This window comes from Peromyscus maniculatus, chromosome 4 (genome assembly GCF_049852395.1).
Source record: "Peromyscus maniculatus bairdii isolate BWxNUB_F1_BW_parent chromosome 4, HU_Pman_BW_mat_3.1, whole genome shotgun sequence".
NCBI lineage: Eukaryota > Metazoa > Chordata > Mammalia > Rodentia > Cricetidae > Peromyscus > Peromyscus maniculatus.
The window spans coordinates 54979314-54998777 of record NC_134855.1 but is presented as its reverse complement, the minus strand read 5'-3'; the positions used below and the strand labels follow the sequence as shown (position 1 = coordinate 54998777).

The following is a 19464-nucleotide window of genomic DNA, read 5'->3' as shown; positions in this document are numbered from 1 at the left end:
AGAAGCATCACCTCTCTACCAGGCTGGATAGCCCAAGGTCATGGGTGGAGCGAATTCCATGTGTGTCCATCCATTCATTTATCCATTTATCCATCCATCCATCTTAGATTGATAGATATGTGTATGAGTTTTGGCTGATGTATGTCTGTGCCCCTTGTGTGCAGCTGATGCCTGCAAAGGTCAGAAGAGGGCATCAGATCCCCTGGAACTGGAGTTACAGATGGTTGTGAGTCACTATGTAAGTGGTGGGAACTAAACCCAGGTCCTCTGCAAGAGCAACAAGTGCTCTTAACTACCAAGCCATCTCTCCAGCCATGACAATATAAATCTAAATAGATCTCTAGTGTCTGAGAGTGTGGACACAATTACCCATGCTTAGGACTTGATTTCCTTTGGCTGCTTGTCCCCTCCGCCATCCGGGACCCATTAAGCAGGTGATTGAAGATCAGAAGATAAGCATGTGAAATGTCTGATTGTTCCTTTAAAAATGTATGGGTGGGGAGTGGGAATGAACTGGAAGGAGTTGGAGGAAGGGAGAAGCATGGTCAGAATATATTTTGTGAATGAAAGTGTACTATTATCCTCCATAAGTATCACTGAAATGGAATGTTCAGTATGAAGGAACTACTTGTATATTTCTTTGATGCTTCAGGAGGTGTGAGGCAATATCCAGAGTTCAAATAACCAGTTTTCAGGTTATCCAAATATTTTCTTACTATTTCCCAAGCACTGGAATGTGTTCTTCTCATTCCTGCATGGATTAATTTACACAGAGAAACTCACAGTTACATTCTCCAGTCTTTTGTTATTCCCTGACTTCCCTCACTGAAGATATGCTACAACAAAACACAGTCCTTCCTTAAATCAGTCCACATCATAGCTGACGACTGTCAAGAAAAGCCTGTGAAATGGAGTGAAATTGGCTTCTTTTGCACTGCTTCATCCAGATCGGAAATCAAATCTGAAATGTCTCAAGGCAAAAATTAGCCCCCTTCTCCCAACATTAGGACACCTGCATCCCCACATCTCAATTCCTCTGTCTTCATTTTAGTGAATAATTTGTTTTACTTGCCTGATTTTTAAATGAACTTCCCAATTATAAGCAGATGTCATTTTTCACAGAACATAAATTAGAAACAATTCCATCACCAACAGTCACAAATCTGTATAAATAGTATTGAGTTTGCCAATGAGCCTTGGGAAAATCCATAAAACAATGGGATTTTTTTTTTTTAAATCAGTAACCCAATTCTTGCCTCTTACTTAGGGCTAGTTTCAAGCTCAGCAAGCCATATCCTTTTAATTTCCAAGGGAAATTTGCATCTTAAAACAATATGTCTGTTTTTGAAGGAGCTAAGTTCCACAAAAACAGAATACTGTGGTCTGTAATTGCTCAGTGGGAAGCACCTGCTGCCAGTGTGTTCTGGAACCCTCGGCTCATTCTGTTTAAATGCCTGGAAGACGATTTGACTGCTTTTGTTTGGAGTTGTGGTTTTCCCTCCTTCCTCCTGGTTCTTTATCATTGGTCAATCCTGAAATGGAAATTCCTCCAAAGCATGGCTTCCTTAGGTTCCTCTTTTAATGATGCATCATCAGATGGTAACAGTGATGGAGTCCCAAACCACTAGGGTCTTCCTGTGCTACTGCAACCTTCAGGCAGGGATCACTCAGTTCCTGACTTAAGTTTCCTTCATCTACTATGTTCTCAGATTTCGTGTTCTTGTTTCGTGGCCTCCCCTGAGTGGCTGGCTCACAAGCTCCATCCCATTCATTTTTTTGAACCACTAAGCCTGGGCCACAGGGGCTGTTCTATATCAACTCAGTCACCCTGTCTCTATGCTGCCTTCTCGTTCTGGAATATTCTGAAACAATTGACATAACTCTTTTAATTGGAGACATTATTTATTTATAGCAGCCTTGCAAATTCCTTTGGTTAGCATCTGTTAATTCCCATTTCATCTTATATTCATTTTTTATTATTTTGTGCATTAGCATGTTTGCCTGTATGTGTGCCTGTGTACCACATGTGTGCCTGGTGCCTTACCCAGAAGAAGGTGTTGTATACCCTGGGACTGGAGTCACAGACAGCTATGAAGTGCCACGTGGGTGTTGGAAATCAAACCCAGGTCCCCTGGAAGGACAGCCAGGATCCTTAACTATTGAGCAGTCTCTCTAATCCCCATTCTTCATTCTTCACCCCTCTCTATTTCTTAGTCATTTTCACTTCCTACCACTTGCGGTCCTCATTTGCCTTGACCACTCCCACCTTGGTTTTAAGCCTTGTCTTAGACATCTCTGCCCACAGAAAATGCTTGTGAAAGTCTTGCTCTGGGTCAGTGGCATTTATCTTATGATCAAGAACCGCTATTACCCCCGCCCCTGGCACCCCATCTTGCCTTGATTTGTTGCTCTGGCCAGGGCTGTGTCTTCCACAAGCACCACCCCCTGCCTTCCACCCAGTCTCACCTCCAAGGCCAGGGCTGTGTCTTCCACAAACACTGCCCCCTCCCTCCCCAGCCTTCTACCCCATCCCACTTTACTTCCAAGCTCCCCAGTTAGAAGTCTACTCATGATTAAACTCGCATGAGAGAGCATCTCAGATTCTCCAAACCAGAAGGGACGGGCACTTTCTATGAAGCATTTGCTTGGTTCCCACTTGAGCTCACAACGATTCCTTTGATATTAGTAAGCTATCCTTAAGCAATGTTGAGGAATGCTTTGTAGATTGTTCCCCATTCAGTGTGAGAGTTATAAAATGCCCACCCTGGCGTCATTTGCCGCTACTTCACAGATCATGGAGCATAGAGTAAGAGTGTTGTAGTTCTACTTCGTAACAAGCTGCATCACATCCCACAGAAAGGGAGATACATGGAAGAAATTCTAGTCTTGAGTACATTTTGTTTGAAGACAGATGATGTCTTCCATACCATAAGAGGCAAGAATTTGCTCCTATAATGAAGATAGAGTATATAAATCTTCTATATATAGCTACAAAAGTTTTACAGGAAAAGTTTAAAATAACAATATAGGTATTTGGAAAAGTTTAGGAAAGAAAAACCTAAAAAAAAATGTTTTTATTTTTCATTTTCCCGTTAAGTCCATGGGCTCTTTGTCTGAGACAATGGCATGAAGAAAGAATAAAATAGATCACAGTGTGTGAGTTCTTCAAAAATCAGGATGATGGTCAACAATGCATCAGAGAGATTTCAAACTCATGATGGATTGCCCTACAAGTCACTCCCCAAGTATGAAGACAAGGATTTTACTTGACATTGTGTCTTCTAAAGCCCATTTCAAATCTTACTGGATTTGTAAAACAGAATTTAAATTTCAGGTTTACAAGTCATCAAGGCAGCAGTGTAATTTTTAAGAGACCAGTATGTTGAGTTTTAACTAAAACTGCTATGATTATATAATCCAAACTCCATGTATTGGAATGATTATAACATGTTCTACACCACTTGTTACCTGTTTATTAGTACCTTATGAATACTCTACATTGATAGTCCTAACATTTGGTGGGCTAGAAGTATTATTGATTCTCTCTGACTTCAAATAAAATGTTCAGCTTAAAAAAAATTTCCCACCCTGCCAATAAAAGTTATAATTCAGCGGATATGGAGTAAACCTAAAAATGTGCTCTTAAAATTTTCTCAGGAGATATTAATGTATTTACATCCATTGTTCTAGTTTTTATCTGATGATCATTGTGTGTAAAATACAAACAGAAGCCTGCCTTCTATTAATTTAACCTATTTCATGTAGGGGAATTTCTATATGAGGTTGAAACCTCATAATTTACCCTATAGTTGATTCACAATCAATACATGCCCAGTACATGCTCACTAGATCCTCTAACAGATACTAAGCCATTGCAGGCCATGAATACAACTACTTCACTAGCCTATATGTTGATCTGATTATAGATAAACTGTATTCTATAAAAATGTTTTGACCAGTCAAGCTTTTATTAATTTTGATTAAAAACAGAAACACCAGTCTGAATAAAGTAATAATCAACTAGGAAAAAAAATGTTTGGGGGGAGGCAAGAAATCTAAAGAATATAGCAAAAGTGTAAGAAGAAAGAACAGTGGTTGTCAGAAAACATACATCTTGGGAAAATACTTGTGATATTTTGTTTCTGCTCTAACAAATAAAGCTTTCTTAGAGATCAGAAAGTGGAGCTAGCCACTAGTTAACCATAGAGGCCAGGGAGGGCTGGCATATACCTTTAATCCCAGCACTTGGGAGGAGGAAGCAAGAAGATCAAGAGTTCAAGGCCATCCTGGGCTACATAAGATTGATCCAGTCTAAAAGAGAAACAGAGCCAGGCAGTGGAGGCAAATGCCTTTGATCCCAGCACCAGGGAGGTGGAAACAGGAAGTGATATGGCCGGGCAGAGAGAGGAATATAAAGCAGGAGGAGACAGGAGCTCTTCCCTTTCAGGCTGAGAAGTTGGCTGTGGCTAGTTCCTTTACTTCTCTGATCTTTTAGCATTTACCCCAATATCTGGCTCCGGGTTTTTATTATTAAGACCAATTGGGATTTGTGCTATAAATACCCCCTCCAATTTCCTACCTAATTAAAATCTTACCTAAAACTAAGGAAGAACAAGCAGACTTACTTGTACTCTCTAATCGTTGTTGGGGAGACTTGTTTATCATGTGTTTTATTGTTTTTATAGTTTGCTTTCAAACACCATTGGGCCACCCAGCCATTTGCTTCAGTGCCAGCCACATGCACCTGCTCTGCACTGCTCACCTATGGGCTCAGTGGCCAAACACTGGAGAGAATAAAAGAACCCACAGACTTCAAGCCAGGGCTTGGGGTATACTTCTTGTTTGTTTTTCTTGCAATGAGAGAAAACAGCCTAACTCATATATAGAAATTAATTTGGGGATATCTGTCATTTCTATCATAGCCTATCAGTCCCGATCCCAGCCGGGTTATTTATGAATAATTAGGCTAAAATAAACCAAATCTGGGGAGCATTTCAAATCCTGGAATGTGAAGTATGGCTGAGGAGTCATTGAATTAACACAAGCCGCTACAGAAACAGCAGTACCACCAAGTGGTGGTGCCAGCATTGATTTTCTGGGGAAGTAGAATTCAAATGAAAAGGTTAGCCCAGAGCTACTTAAAAAGTGAGACTAAAAGTTCTTTCTGTATGTAGTCTGTGCCTTGGCAGGAATGCACCATAGGAGGGCAGAGTGCCCGTGGCCCGTGGGCAGTGCACTCTGCACACTTGGACCGTGTGAGGGAGCCCCCTTTCTTTAGGATGACCCTACAATTGTGCAGGTCAGCCTGGAAATGCCTGGAAGGGCGTATAATGGTCCCCAACCTGTAGAACACTTCACTGTCCAACTTGACATAATCAGAATGTGGGCTTTCTGTCTGCTCGCTGCCATTCTTCCGAAGCGTCAACATTTCTTTCAAAACCAGGTCTGCTCCAAGCAGACTTTCAAATGTTCTCTGATTAAAATTGCCAGGTTTGTTTGTACCATCTGCTAATGCAATCACGTCAAATTCTGATTTTCTGTCAATGAGTTAATCCTCCTGGTGCTGAGGCAAATGGGATCACAGACTTAAGACTGAGCAAGAAATGGTCGGCGAGCATTGAGGTGGTCTTGGAATCAGCCATACTTGGGGAGCAGTACAAGAACTCAGCGTGGGCTTCTGCCCGGTCTGGCTTCGTCAGTGATAGCCGCAGTCAGTTTCCTCACTCTCCTACACATTTATTCTCCACTGCATTTTGTCCGTCTCCCCTCGCTTCAAAATTACATTGTGAAATCAAGCATAGAATGACAATGTATCATAAGGTACTGAATTATTACATCCTCTCCTCTGTGGGGATGTTTTGTGTGAAGAAAAGCTTATTAAACGTACTGCAATTGTTAATTTCTTTTGCTTTTCAAATTGGACTAGTGAACGTATTTTACTTTTGGAACCCACTTAATGGCAATCCATAACTTCATTTGAAGATCTAGCCTAAGACTGGAACAAAAATAAAAGAAAGAAAGAAAAATCTTTCCCCTTTCTTGTCTAGCCACACTAATCCTTTTTAAAGTACCCTTTCCATCAAGGGAACTTAGAGGAGCTCGATTTCTATAGCAAATGGAATACGGAGTGTTACAGTTTAAAAGGGTTGCTACTGTGAGTGAAAAATGAAAATAATGGAATGACCCAGAGAGACACCCTGAGCCCAGGAGTCCACATCAACACTCGACTTTATTGGGTCAGGGATATGCATGCACCTCTGTCTAATTGGAAAGCCAGGGACACGGCAGACCTTGGCTTCTGCTGGTGGGGACACACACTGGAAATATTTTATTGCAAAGTGACTGAAACCCCATAAGAAGTCTAACACTTAAGAGACAGCGGAGATGGCTTAGAGAAAAAGAACTAAGATTCTCTCTGTTGGCTTCCCTCAGCCCTGACAAGGTTGGCAACTTCATTTTTTAAAAAGTGTGATGAGTTCGAATGACTGCTGAAAGTTTCATCTTAAAAAAAAAAAAATAGAACAGTTAAAGTGTCCCCTCAGAAAGATGCCTGGGGAAATACATCATTGCAATGGTATAGACATGCATCAGGAACTGCCTGCAGATTGCCCAAAGAAAACAGAGCCAATTTTCTGAGAAGATTGAATAGAAATAGTGAATGCACCCAGCTTTGTTTAATGCCCACGGAGTTCGTGTGAAACTGTAATTAAGAATGGAAAGAGGCAAGAGGCTGAGCCCGGCTCTTTGTGGTTTCTTCAGAAGGTCAAGGCCCACTCTTTCTAGCAGGATTCAAAATAGCAAGTGAGAGGGGGTTTTCCACACACTTGGCTCTGTGCAGGAATGTTCTCTCTTTTGTATGGTTTTCAAAATTTACCCTAAAGGAAGATTTATGACTATTTTGAAAGAACAGGCCTTCCTCTACTTATTTATAGAGAAGATCTTTATTATTTTGTTCAATTGGTAAAACAAAATTAAGCCTGAGTTTGGACAGTAATTTTTTTGATTATATCTATATCTCTATTATATCTATAATGATATAGATACAGCATTTGTTTTGTAGTAGTGAGGCTTCTGATTTGAAATCAGAAAATCCTAGGGTAGTGTAAGGCATTTATCATCACGGAGGCCTGATCAGGGCCCTATGGAGATTTAAACATAGCGGTGCTCTCTCTCAGCTAATATGGTAAATCCTCCTGCTATTGGTGAAAAAGTGTTGTATTCTCTCCCATGGAGAGCTGGGGCTGGGATGGTGGAAAGACCTTGTGCTTAGATTTTGACTCCCTTTCTGGCCAGCACTGAGATATTAGCAAGTGCACACTTCCTCTGAGCCCTAGTGACCCTGTGGCTAAACTGTGGCTGACTGCTTGGGCCTTAGAGGGGTGGGTCAAGATGAAGTGAGCTGATGCAGGAAGAGCCCTTGCACAGTCCTGCCGGAGAAGCAGTGGTCACCCTTTGTCAGCAGTTAGTATGGCATCCTAAAGCTTCAAGCCGTCAAGCAGAATATACCATGGCTATGAACCATTTCTCTGTATTCTGATTTTATCTGCATTTTCCTTACACATAGCATGCTAAGCAATCCCCAGATTTTGCATTTATTAAAGGTCCTTTCTCATGAATGAATGCAGAAGGTTCTAGCCAATGCCAATTAAAAAAATAAAAACTAGTTGTTTTATTCTGCATCTTCATGCATTAAGCATTTCTTCACATGAGTTCAAGACTGTCCCACAGGTCTTAATGGATTATAAAAATAATGGCACAAAATCTTGAGATGGATCGAGTGGGTAGTTAAATGTACAAAGAAAGAAGAAGGCTGAAGAGGTAGTTCTATGGCTAAAGTCCATTTCATACAGGTGTCAGGCTGGAATTTGGATCCTTGGAATTGCACATAAATGGCCCATAATTCCAACCTTAGTGGCAGACAGTAGACCTGGGAGCAGACTAGTTAGCATCAGCCGTATCAGTGATCTCTGAGTTTGATTGAGAGATCCTACCTCAGTGAATAAAGTAGAAAGGTTATTGAGGATGATTCTTGACCAACCATACATGGGCTTCCACATACACTGACAGATATGTGCCCACATATGAACATCCATACATGCCAAAAGATACCAGTGCATACACATTGCACAGCACACATGCATACATAAAAGAAATGGAAAGAAATAAGGAAAAATAAACAAGGAAACAGGAAGAGTTGGGTTAGCAGGTAAACCAGCAGGAAGCTCAGGGCCTCCAAGAAGGTCTTGGCACACACCAGCCTAGCAGAGATTTGAGAATTCCTGGGACACAGAACCCTGTTCCCTTTAACACTGAGTATCACACTACCCAATAACATTTTGGGAACATCCCGTTACTCCTAGCTCAGAACTGGGAAAAAGAAATACTCATACATGAAGATCAAATATTAGGAAACAGGGGCCATGACAGAACTGAGAGGAGAGTTGATACTCAGTGAGGGTTGGTGCATTTACTGGGGACTGTACCACTCCAAGAACATTTGTTCTTTCCCAACAGGTCTTTGCTGGTTTTGAAGTGGGAGGGATATTTACCATGCTTTAGAGAAGAATGCGGTGAGATGTATTTGTTCTGTTCAAGTGGGGACACAAAGATCTTTTAAAAAGTGAGTGATCTTGAGACTGCATGTGGCACAAAGCCCATGCCTATGAGCACAGCTTTTCTCGTCAGTGAGAAATGTGGAGAGTTTGGAATCTGTATCCTCAGTTCCCCGAAAGGTAGCCTGTTACAGAGACCCAGGAGCTAGCCTCAGAGGTCCTTCTTGTGGGCGGTCGGCATTTGTAACATACTTTCCCGAGTCTATAAAAACATTAGAAAAAAAAAAAAAACACCCAAAACTGAAGATTTTCAAAGATTGCAATTACAAGCCACATTTACGACAGGCTCCTCCCACTCCTCCACCCCCATCCTAACCCCTTAACCTACCTTCCTTGTTTTCATATCCCTCCATCAAAGTAGTTTTCACTTGAATAAATACTGGGACAGGTTCCATGGCTATTACGAAAGAGTATATGCCATTTCTACCTTCAAGACCCACTCATTGTCACGGAAAGCACTACCATATTGTGTATTCATATTTAATATATTTCATAATGTAATAGAGGATAGTTGTGTGAAATAATAATATACTTATTGCTAAAGAATGAAGCTACATTTTATTCTTTCTTTGAAGTTCCTGACTGTACCATATATGTAGTGTTCAGTGTGTCTTATGAAATGAATGGAAACGTTAATAGCACGTGACCCTAAGATTAGACTTCTTTTATACAGCATAATATGACCAATGTAATTTAATAACAGGATATTTTGCATAGCAGACAAGCAAGGACAGAGCCAGGCTGAGATGTTTCAAGTCTGATGTTGACTTTTTTATGCTTCACGAACTGCCCTGTGCTTTGCTTTACTCAGTGTTAGCTGAGATGGCATCAGAAAACACACTACAAGACAGCCATCTTAGAAGCAATTGTTGCTTTATGAGGACCAATCTGGCATCACTCAAGAAACTTGAACTTACTCAAGAAATTACCATAAATACTGGTTTATTCCAACTCATATTTTCTTCTCTACTGGTTGTATTTTTAACCCTCATGCCACATAAAGTAGAAAGTTAGGTTTTTTTTTTTCTGACATGCATATGTATCATTAAGTGTGAAGCATTAGTAGACAAAACTAGGGTCAAGAAGAAAACACTGCGTTCTGACGGGGATTTATCTTATGATGAGTAATGAATCTCAATCTCTCGTTCCGTGGTGGCTAACACAAAAACAATAGCTGTAGACATGTGATTTCTCTTCCTTTGTTGTACATACTTGCTCCATTGACAAGGAGACTGAATTGTGGGTGGGGTACATTTTTCTTTACACTTAGACAAACACAAATAGAAGGAAATGACTTAGGGATGCTGAGCTTGTTTAGGGGTAGAGGTAACAGTGATGGATGGGATCTGAAATTAGGGTGATGCATCAGTCACTCTGGCATTTCCTCTCTCCTGTTCTCTTCTTCTGGAGCCTGTTCTCTGTATCCTTTTCTATTGTAACTACACATTGGTACTCAAACTCATAATGTAGCATTTGCTTCCACACTATTCATTAGACTTTATGGACTGGAAAATGTAGTGACAGAGTTCTGATCCATGTCCCCTGAATCTCATGAGGGATTACAAAGTGGGTGTCTTAGTTCTAGTTGCTGTAACTTGACAGGAAGGCTGATAAACAATAACAGTGTATTTCTCATGATTCTGGAGGTCAGGAAGGGACAAGGGTTCTGTCATGAGTGATGAGGGTTCCCTCCTGGGATGCAGACTAACTTCCTCTCTGGCAGCAGCAGCAGGAGAGGTGGAAATCCTATTTACAGAGGCTCCACCCTCTGACCTAACTTCCCAAGGCTCCACCTCCTACAACCATCACACTCAAGGATTCCGTGTCAACATTTGTATTTGGGGAGGGAGGCACAAACATTCAATTGTGACAGTGTCTGTGCAACCACTAAAGAGGATGTTCTCTTGCAGGAATGGAATTCAGCCATAGAGAAGCTGAAGAGCCAGGCCCTGGAGATCCTACTGTCCAAGGACTTCACAGAAAAAGAACACCTACAGCTCTCGAACCAGAAACTGAGTCGACTGCAAGAAGAGTTTGGTCGACTCATGGTGGAAAGAAAAGCCTGGTTGACAATGGCACATGACTTTTTTAACAGGGCTAATAAGGTCAGTGTGAGGTCAAGATGATAATCTTTGGTACCAGGGCTGACCAATAAGAAACCCATTATGTCGTCTGCTCAGGGCACATCATAGAAGGCTAAATTCTGTGTAGAATAGCAAACTGATAGAAGAATTTTAAAATCATATTCTTATTGTGGCTATTGGTTGTTTTTCAAAGTTAAGAGATTATGTTTTGATGTGTACAGAGTTAGTCTTTAAAGTAACTCCAAAGCCAGGTTTCATGGTGCATACTTTTAATCCTATACTCAGGAAACTGTGAGTTTGAGGCCACGCCTAATCTGTATGTTCCTGGCCAGTTACAGAGTGAGACCCTGTCTCAAAAACAAACAAACAACCCAAAGAAGTAAACAACAACAAAAATAGCTTTTAAAAAGTTCCCTTTTAGAGCTCCCATTGGTCTGTTTGTGGGAGACACTATTCTCCATATTAAAATGTTTCTCCCAGAGATGAGGAAATATAAAATACTTCAGGTCAAAAAGAAACCTTAACAGTGTTACCAAAACACCTTTTGTTGTTTGTTTCAAAGAGTAGTTCAGGGTGGCCTCCGGGGCCCAGTGTAGCTAAGGGTGGCCTTGATCTGACTTTTTCTTGTCTGCCTCCCTAGTGCTGAGGTTTGGGGCATGCATTGCCACACCCAGTTTATATAGTACTGGGGATTTGTGCATGCTAAGGTAGCACTCTACCACTTGAACTATATCCCTGACCCATTTTTGTTCTTTTAAAACAGTTTCTTTAGTTTATTAGGCAGAAACACATAGATATTACAAGTCTTCTGTGCATATGGAGTCCTAAGGTCAGAAACTACCTCACATCAGCCATTCTGCCTTGGGCTTACATTTTTAAGTAAGGCAAGGAAGAACCTTGTTACAGACCATCAGTGGGTCTTCTTGTGTAGGAGAAGGGTGCCACTTCCCCTGGGCAAATGCCTTCACCGTTGTAGCAGATGGTCCTGGCAGTGGTAATGTTTGACTCCTCAGGAACAAGTCACTAGGTCAGAGGCTGGCGTCTCTAGAATAGGATTTCCACCTCACCTTCTGCTACATGAGAACACAAGAAGTTAGTCTGCATCCCAGGAAAGAGCCTTCATCACAACAGAACCCTTGTCCCGTCCTGATCTCAGCCTTCCAACCTCCAGAACCATGAGCAATGCATCGCTATTGTTTATATACAGAGGTGATGTTCCATGTGTGTGAGTGGTGATATTATTTGAAAGGTTTTTGACCTTTGCCACAGTAACATAGACCTCCAGACCTCTGCACTGGAGTCATTTAAATAGTTAAATTTCAGCAATTTAAAGGTAGACAAGGCAAAAAGCATAGGGTAAGGGAAGCTACTACACACACTGTGCTCTAAAAATCACAACACGGGCGCTCTGAGTACAGTGAGCTCCATGCTTACTTAATTGTGAAATTCTTTACTTACAAAAATCTTTTGAAAAGATGAGTGGCAGAATTCGAAAAGAGAGAGGATAGAATTTCAGTAAACCTATTAAACAAGTACTCTTGGTTAATGATGGGATTTTGGGGGGTCTCACAGTTTTAAAGCAGGACACAGATACAGCATATAGGTGGAGACACTGAACTGAGTAGATGTTAATTGCTAGTTATTTTTTCTCTTCAGCCACCCAATTTTGAAGTAAGAGGTTGTAAAATTCCCGTCACACCTTTAGTCTACAGAGTGAGCGAGCTGTTTTCAAGCTGACCATTATTGCTGCTCAGGGAAAGAGTAATAGAACGTGTTACTCTAAAACAATGCTTCTGATAGAAGCCGCATAGCTCACAGCCTTGCAAAATGTAGACAGTTCTCTCCCTCCCTCTCTCCCTCTCTTTCTCTCCCTCTCTCCCTCTCTCCCTCTCCCTCTCCCTCCTTCCCTCCCCCACCCTCTCTTGTTCTCTCATTATTTTGGTTTCTCGACATTCATTATTTGATACCTTGCCTTGGCCGTTTGTCATCTGACTTCATTTTCAGGCCCTGAGGGAAATGGTAAAAGTTAAAGAAGATGAATTGGTGGAGAGGAGGAGGGAGCTGGGAAGGAGAAGGGGAGGGAAAAGACAAGAGTGGATACTCTCTGAATCTCACACAGCATTGCAAGTCTGGTCTAGAGAAGAGAACCCCAAAGAGTAGATTCCTGGATTCTCTATCTTATCCAGCAGCATGCTAAATATTCAAAGTGTAAAGTTGGCTGGCATTTACCTGTGCTCTAACTTGTGGCCAATGGTTTTCAGGAAGGTTTAGAGTTCTTTCTTATTAAGGAAATTATTTCCAAATTAAAAAGAAATAACTCAATGTGAAAGATGATGGATATCGGAACTGGGACAGAACCAGATGCCAGAGTTTATAGATTGGAAGGTTAATCATGCATCTGCATGCATTGTTCTATGTTAGTAAGATAAAATAAATGATGAAATTATGTAGAGAGCAAATCTATATAAGCTAAGAATCAAACGCTGCTTATGACTTATAAGTGACATTTTTCTTTTTAATTCATATTTTGGATTCTGCAAATTAAAAAAATCTTACCATTTTACCTATCTTGGCAGAAAACTCATAAATAAATCTCCAAGTCTTCAAAATAATTTTCTGCCTGGTGGTGCTAGTGCGCACCTTTAATCCTAACACTTGGGAGGCAGAAGCAGGTGGATCTCTGTGAGTTTGAGGCTACCATGGTCTACAAATCAAGTTTCAGGACAGACAGTACTGCTATACAGAAAAACCTTGTTTCAAAAACCTAAAATAATAATAATGATAATTTTCTAGGCTAGAATTTCTGTGTATATTAGTAAGTGGGGTAGTTTTAAATTTACATTGTTTATCTCAGAAGCTGTTTTCTCTTTGAAAATTCCCTGTGATATGTCTGGGTTTCCTTGTTGTGAGTATTTGTGTTTGTAGATGAAGTCATGCTCCCAAACATTAAGGACTCTTGAGAGTTTACCTGACTTTCAGGCTCACATGCTGTCTGTTCATAGATGCTGGCAGAAGACACTTGGTTTCTGGGTCAGTGCCAAATGATGACCCAGCAAAGCAGTAGCTGGGTGACAGCATACAAATGAGCTCAGTGTGTCCCAATTCCAACATGGGTGATGGAGATCAGCATGGGCACATGTCTGCCCCACAGTGAGGAGTGAAGAGAGGAATGCTCAACTCAGGGAATCTGCTGTTTGATAGCAAGCAGCAAGTCTACTCTTTGTCTCGGGGGTGACATCACCTCACATGGGAAGATTGATACCTGCAGAATCCACAGCTACTGGTTCTATAAGTGCTGTGGGGGGACAAAGAAATCCCTGCCTAAAGATAGCCCTTTCCCACAGATACCAATTCTGCTTCTGATGTGAGAATTATTATCCTAGCAAACAAACCCATTGCCTGAAATTCCTTGTGTTCTGTCTTGTGTCAATGAGCAGAACATGCTAGTGCTGTGGAAAAATGAGATCCTGGGATGGTGTGCATGTCAGCTTACTATAGGGGGTTTAAAATATGCTTTTTGAGGGGCTGTAGAGATGGCTCAGTGGGTAAGAGCATTTGCCTCACAAATGTAAGGACCTGAGTTCAGATCCCAGGATCCTCATAAAATGCTGGACATAGTCCTGTGCATGCCTGGAACTCCAGCATTGTGGAGGGCAGAGACAGGAGGATCATGGGAGCTTGGTGGCTGACAGGTTAGCTCTGGGTTCCTTGAGAAACCTTGTCTCAGGGAATGAGGCAGAGAGTGACAGCAGGAAACCTGACATCCTCTTCTGACATGTGCCCATCCACCACCCCACCACCACCACCACCACCACACCACCACCACCACCACCACCCTAACACACACACACACACCACCACCACCACCACCACCATTGCTACCACCCCACCACCACACACCCCACCACCACAACCACTTAAGACACACACACACTCACACACACACACTCACACACACACACACACACACACACACACACACACACACAGCCCACCACCATCACCATTACCATAACCACCCTACCACCACACACCACCACCACCCCAAATAGTATTTTTCAACTTTGTATAAGTAGAAAGGGATAGATGTAAAGTTTCTCTACAGAATAGACAGTAAGTTTTTATGTCATATATAATACTCAGACTTCTTCCACATGATTATTGTTATATCCTTTCTACCAATTCTAGACTGAATAAATACATTCATTCATTGAAGTCACTGAATAAGCAGTACAGCAAATCCATGGCAGTAACTGCCTTCATCTTTAGGTATTCACTTATTTAGTGAATATTTATTGAGCAACTTCTCTGCAACAGGCACTATTATAAATCCAGAGGATACAAAATAGAGCAAAATGTGCAGAAAATCTATGTCAGAATAGTTTCCAAATTTTGAGATCTAGGAAGCTGTAAAAATTACCTAACTGTCCACACAGAAAACAATTCCCCCAATGCCTTTGCCTCATGGCTCTGGGAACCCAACTGATACCTTGTAATTAGCCTAGAAGTTGGGGACAATTACTCAAAATGTCTGAATCTGTTTCTCAAGCAGAGAAACCTGTGAGCAGTGCATTGTTCTAGAGAGATGACTGTTTGAATCTGGACTTAGCAGCAGGTGGCAATGTTGAGACATGGGCCTTAGGGAATGTTGCTGTATTTGTCCTAAACCAGCCTCTAAAACCCAGGTAAAGACTGAACCATGAAGAATGGATGCCCTTTCTTTTCAGAGTGTCCGACTGTATTTGGTGAACCTATTCGCTAAGTCATTCGGCCATTAATTAACTGGCAATGTTGGTGATTTACAGTGAGTAACAGTTGACTGGAGAAGGGTGCTCCCCCTGATAGTGCTCTGCATTGTACTCTCATTGCTTGAAACATCTGTTACAGAACTACCTTGATCCCTCTAAGTTTTCATCCTTCCCAATTGTAGGTTATCACGTGTGTTATATTTTCAGCATTTCATGAAAAATTGTTAGTATCTATAGACTGCCCAAGAAGGAGTTATCGTTATTTGGGGGTTGGGACTGAACAAAGGAAGGATGAATATCCAGTGTGTTAAGATCAGAATAGCATAAGCTTTTATTTATGCAACAGTCATGACTGAACCCAAATCTGTCAAGTATGGCCCTAAGGTTGTCAAGTTTCATGCCCCTACCTTCTGTTCCCAGGCACATGGTTTCTCTGGGGGGGAAACAAGCAGAAAAACCTAAAGCCAAGTCCATTTTGTGAACATGGTCTGACCTTCAGATGGCCAAGGTGAACTAAATTTGGGGCATTCAAAGAAACACCTAAGTACTCACATGAAGCATAGTGCCATGGCCTCCATTGCTTCCGCCATCACTATTGCAAAAGGTGTGGTTGCTTTTCAAAACACAGGACAGTAATGCCTGGAGCCACATTTCTGTTTGATATGAAAACAAAATGATTAAGCATGGCATTTGCTGTATGTTTTTCCCATTTACATATTCCTCATTTTACAATTTACAAATAAATATATTTTAAGCACATTGGTGGAGAACAATTACAACGGCCGAATTATTGAACAGATTGAAAGAGGAAACATGCCCAGATAGAAACCTAAAAAATATTACTGAGAAGGAGTTTCTTAAAATTATGTAAATGAAATCTGGAAATTAAACTAATTGTTAGAAAATTTTTATAAGTTACGTATTTGTACAGTTCTTGAGCACTGTGTCTCAGAATCCTCCTTTAAAAAGATTTTTAAAAGATTTAAGTAAGTGTATGTGCATATCTATGTACATGAGTGCAGGTGTCCATGGAAGCCAGAAAGGGCAATCAGATCCCTTGGAGCTGGAGTTACAAGTTCTTGTGAGTCAGCTGCCATGGGCTCCTGGGAGCCAAACTCTGGTCCTCTCTTAAGAGCACAGGCTCTTAACCACCAGTCCATCTCTTTATTCCTTTGGACTCCTCTTTTTAAAAGTCACTTCTTTTCTCTTAGAAATAACTGGAACACTGGCTTTTCCACCAAGCTTCTTACACCCCGATATAATGTTGTGTCCTACTGTTGCCCTGAGTCAGATAGGTACTTGAGTAAAGCCAGAGGCAGGTGTGGTTTATAAGACAGAGCAATGTACTGTAGGATAGGCATGATGGGTTAGGGCCAGCACAGAGGGGAGCACTGAGCAGAGCCTGACCGGGGGAAATGTGTCAAGTAAGGTAACCACTGAATGACATTGGGCAGGTAACACACAAAGGGAAGATATACAGATAGGCTGTGCTCAGGAAATCTGGGCTAAGTCACTGCCTGAGGAGTGTGGTAGAAGATCAGAGTGAAGAGTAGCAGAGGCAATAGAGGCAGCCAGAGGCTCAGTGAGGAGTGTGGATGCCATACTCAGGAGTGTGTGTGTGTGTGTGTGTGTGTGTGCGCACATATATTTACAATATATAGTGGATACTATATATGTTATATATTATCTATTATATATGTAGTTGTTGCTATTGTTTGTAGTTGGAAGTTTTCTCTGGTCCCGCCTGGCCCTGCAGTCAGGATGAATCTCTCCTACTCATGTCCCACAGCTGCTTATAAAATAATCACTCAGAGGCTTAATATTAATTACCAATTTCATGGCCTATGGCAGGATTCTTGCTATCTAGTTCTTATATCTTAAATTAACCCATTTCTATTAATCTACATTTTGCTTCGTGTTCTGTGGCTTACCAGTCTGCTGGCATGTTGTTCCTTCGATGGCAGCTGGTGTCTCTGCCTCTCCTTTCTCTTCCTCCCATCTCTCTTGGATTTTCCTTCCTAGATCCATCCTGCCCTGCCTAGGCCAATGCAGCTCTATTTATCAACCAATCAGAGAAACACATACTCACAGCATACAAAAAGACATCCCCCAGCAATTGTTTATCATTTACTATATAATATATAAGAAATGATTAAGAACTTGAAAAGATTATAAGTCAAATCTCACCACAAAAATTGATGTTGACATCTTCAGTTCATCTCTCTTCCTTCTGTCCCCCTGAGAGAATGATGACTCTGGGGTTTAGAACCCTTTACTTTAAAGCTCAGAGATCAATCGGCTTGTTTAAACCTCAGCAAATATTCAATGAAAGTGGCTAAACTATTAGTTCAGAAGTATTAAATAGATGATGGAAAATAAGGGATGCCTTTAACATCCTTCATCATAAGAGCCTAAACCCACCTCCAGCTTAAACGTCTGATAGTCAAGATACTCAATTTTGAGGTTGTATAGCTCAATAGTAGGATGTTTGCCTGGTGTCTGTAAGGTCTGGGTTCTACCGCCAGTACTGCAAATAGAAAAAGAGATATTCAATTTACTCCTACTCACTAGTAAGTGGTTTCCAGTAAATTTGTCAGTGGACCCTTAAGTCATGAATGTATTCATTGGGTGTCCTTCCATGTGTACTTCTACACTATTATATATCTCTTTTGGCAGTGAACAAATTCAGCCTTGTGGTATAGTCATTTCTTGGCGGATTTATTTTTCTTTGCCTAATTAAAATTCCCCGAGGCTAAGAAATATGTCTGTCTCACTTTGTATTTACCCAAACACTTAGAATACTGCCTTCTAGTTAATTATTTGAATCACTGAGAACATGAAATACAAACTATAGAACTCCTGGTCTGTTGGAGACGAGGACCCTCCGAGCATAGCAGGTCTCCCCTTCCGTGAACCAGCCATGGTTACGTGCAAGACATCTTCAAGGCAGGACCTATTGATTGTTGATATTTTCTCAGGAGAGAAGAGTCACTGGCCCCTCACCTGAGGTTCCAGCCTGTCTCTAAATGCACACAGCCTCATAGTCTAAAGGGGAGCTAGTGGATATATTGTGTGTAGCAAGTTAAGCAAAGGGAAAAGACTATCTTTGAAGCTGTGCAAAGGCTATCATCTATGCCGGGGTGGGACTTTCCATTGATATGGCTTCTTTGTGGTCACCCATGATCCTGTAAGTAATCCCTAGCCTGTGTCCTGTAAGTTAGCCCAACCAACTCATTGGTCACCCATGTTGGACTTTGAGAGAGTTCTACTTTAGTCTGTCTTATATAGTGTAAGTAGACATTTGTTCCTATCTCCCCAGGAAAATATCATACAACAAAGAAAACCATATTGTGTTGTTCATAACAGATTATATTGATCCAAAGTATTTAGGATAAGCTCAGTTTGAAAAAGGAAATTCTTCCACAAAACCCAAGGAAAACAAATTCCCAGTACAACTTCTGTGTCATGCTTGAGAAGCTAGGTAGGGTTAAATAAAAGAGATTATCACATGTATCGTCTCCAGGCAGCATTGACTCACTCATTCTTATTATTTCTGTGGTATTTCTTACTGTCCAAGAGAGAGGGTATCATCTTTGTATGCCACCTAGTGTTCAAAATTTTTATGTTGTATGAATGACTCAACAGCTGGTTATACAGCACATCAGTTTAGTTTTGAACTTGAGTTTTCTCTTCAAAAATAAGTCTTAACAATCGCCATTTACTTCCAAGAATATCTTTCCATTAATTTTTAGGGTTGGTGATAAATTGTATAGGTTTTAAGGGTATAGTTGGAGCATAAAACAGACTAGAGGGCCTTAAGGAAAAATTTAGAAATATTTGTTAGCATGACTGCTACAATAACATAGTGGATCTTGGAGCCAGGCTGGGCATGAATCTACCCTGACACATTTATTAAATGCATGGCCTGGATATTCATTAAATTTCCCCCACACCCGGCATCTTTATTTGTAAAATAAAAATACTAATTCTGTGTCCTTACAGGATCACCAGGCCATCTAA

At 41.1% G+C, this 19464-nt stretch overlaps 1 protein-coding gene across 4 annotated transcripts in view; it reads left to right on the top strand.

Annotated features, from left to right (window-relative positions):
* Ccdc141 (coiled-coil domain containing 141) overlaps positions 1-19464 on the top strand; it is a 157867-nt gene that overhangs the window by 68795 nt on the left and 69608 nt on the right. For all 4 annotated transcript variants that reach the window (XM_076569743.1, XM_076569744.1, XM_015988611.3 and 1 more), the window contains one exon: positions 10523-10717. In XM_076569743.1, coding sequence (XP_076425858.1) covers positions 10523-10717 — 195 coding nt within the window. The remainder of the gene's footprint in view (positions 1-10522; positions 10718-19464) is intronic.